The sequence below is a fragment of the Crocodylus siamensis genome, chromosome 7, assembly GCF_052110815.1.
Source record: "Crocodylus siamensis isolate JL-2025a chromosome 7, ASM5211081v1, whole genome shotgun sequence".
In the NCBI taxonomy this organism is placed as follows: Eukaryota; Metazoa; Chordata; order Crocodylia; family Crocodylidae; genus Crocodylus; species Crocodylus siamensis.
In genome coordinates, this window is record NC_143401.1 from 75,181,124 (window position 1) to 75,183,623 (window position 2,500).

Sequence of the window (2,500 nt, forward strand, 5' to 3'; positions counted from 1 at the left end):
TTCCTCCCAGGAGTTAGAACAGAACAGGATTTGTATGTTCGTCTAATAGATTCAATGACCAAACAGGTGAGAAAGTTTAAGTTTTCATAACAGTTTAAGTTGCTGAGTCTGTATTTTGCTCTCAGTTTAGAGGGACTGGTACTGTAAATTGCACTGCTGCACCCATTTTTCTTTTAGTTTACTTGTCATGCTAATTAAAATTCCATATTATTGGAAAATATTTAGAAGGTGAAAGAGTTTTATTGTTACTACCCTAGGTAGGATATGTATCATTAAATACACTGTCATGTGAGTCAAATTTGAATTTAATTAATATAGCAATAGATAGCTGGCAGGGGAAAAATGCTATAATGTAGCCCCAAGCTTATTCTTTTAACGCAGTTCTTTTCAATTGGAACCTTTTTTAAAAAAAATAATATTTCCCCAGAATTAGGAAGACAATACTCCGTCCTCCGCACCTCCTAACTGAACGTGATTAGTCCTTTTCTTGTATAGTGTGATGATCTAGTAACGCGAGACGTTTATTTGGATTTAAAAGTTAAATGTGTTGAGGTGAAAAGTCATCTTGTTCTCCTCTAGTCCATATTCACCTCTCAGCCCCCCATCTCCATAATTCAAACTCCATGCTCCAGGGGTCACCCAAACCCGTCCATTTCCCTGAGATCAGCTTCTGTTTCTTCTTCAAACCTCTGTCATACCTTGTAAATAACATAATTACAAGCAGTTCCTTATTAAATTATTTAACCTGTCTTGGTCAACTTTTCCGATGATAACTACATGGTCCCTGTATTGCGCCTATAGCAATTAAAGACACAAAGCTACTTACTGGCTTTTGATATAATATACAAGTCGTCGTCTTCTTTTTTTTTCGGTTCCCCGGAGAGACATTTGACGATTGTGGGTTTTTGTTGTTTTTTTTTTTTTTGGGGGGGGGTGGAAGTATAATTTACAGTGGTCTGGAAATCAGACCCCAGATATGTAAATTAAAACCTCTCCACAAACATGCCCCTTTTAACATATAATTGAATTGGTGTGTACTTCACACTCCGTGGGAGAACTGCTTTTCCAGTGTACATTTTTGCTAACTTTTAAGATTCAAAGTTAAGGGCAGATGAGTCTTATATTTTCCCTTTCCCCAGCAGGAATAGCGGGCTGCTCCCAGCGCCCAAGCGGCGGGCAGGTCTAGGGAGGACCCCCCACCCCTTCAGTCTTCCTTTCATGCCCCCCTCCTCCAAGTTTTTACTTATCTTGACTAAAATAGGGTTGGATTTAAATGCCTCCAGTAGTAAAATAGTGTGATTTCCTTTTAGAGCAAAACTGATCTGACAGGCAAACTACAATTACTCTGACAAAGACGAAGGCGTTGTACCCTTCAATAATTATTTCAATAGGTTACAGAGGAGCCCTTTTAAACTCTGGAGCGCTCTTGAGTTGACAATGTGGTTTTATTTCCTTTGTATACAGCAGCTAAATGTTTTCGGAAATCGCTGTAGTAGTCTAATTAAGAGGCTTATATAGGCAGCTATAAGTTTCGCTGCTGATGAATAAAAGAGCAAAGAGGATACATTTTTAAGTACGCTTTTATTGTGCAGTGAGATTCGGACCTTTGCAGTACAAACAGGGCTGAAAATAAAGGCTTTTAATCTCCCCTCACTGACGGGAGGGGGAAAAAAATAGCCCAGTAACTGATCAAAGAGTCAATGGCGCTGAACCGACAGTTTATGGATTTCTGTTTGTGCTACAAAATAAAAAAAATAAATCACTTATAAATACGTGGCTGCATCAGAAGAAAAGTAACAATCCCCAGAAGTTATATGGCACGCTGCAACAACAAACATTTGCAGCCACTGCCTGCTTGTTATGTCTGTGCTGTCATATATTACTCGGGTGTTTTCAAAACAATACCTGTTCCTAAGGCTATAGGTTACCGCTGCAACTGGGCCATCTTTCTTTTTAGTGACTAGGGCTATGCAGGCTTTCATTTCAAATAACGCAGCGATGATAACCATGGCATTGTCAACGCACCCCTGGAAATAAAGTAAGTGCCAAAGTGGCCGAGAGGGTTGGAAGTGCAGTGGCGAGACCATTTCGGCTGGTGCTCTGCCTGAGAGAGGGGAAGGAAGCCATGATGACTACAGCCCCCGGCTTTCTGTGATGCTTTTCTTTCCCTTTCGGGCGGACTCCCCGCGAGGTCGCCTTCCCACCCCTAACTCCTTTTTTGGAGGCGGGCAGGCACGGCTTGGGAAGGCGAGGAAGTGCTCCCGCGGGCTGCCCAGGCCCCGGCAGCACGAGGAGGCAGGGGAAGGAAGCGGAGGCAGGCTCTGGTGGCGGTGGCTGGCAGCACTGGAGCTGGGGAGGCTGCAGCGGGAGCAGCAGCAGCTAAGGAGTCTCTCCCTCTCCCTCTCCCCCTCTCTCCCCAGAGCAGCGGGGGGAAGCGGCGCGCGGGAAACCTCTCCGGAGGAGCCGGGGGGGGAGCGGCGTGCGCGGACAGGGCTCTCTC

General features: G+C 44.3%; 1 protein-coding gene across 12 annotated transcripts in view; it reads left to right on the forward strand.

Annotated features, from left to right (window-relative positions):
• Positions 1-2,500, forward strand: part of EBF3 (EBF transcription factor 3) — a 143,026-nt gene that overhangs the window by 2,615 nt on the left and 137,911 nt on the right. For all 12 annotated transcript variants that reach the window (XM_090058097.1, XM_090058102.1, XM_090058098.1 and 9 more), the window contains exon 4: positions 11-66. In XM_090058097.1, the coding sequence (XP_089914223.1) occupies positions 11-66 (56 nt within the window). The remainder of the gene's footprint in view (positions 1-10; positions 67-2,500) is intronic.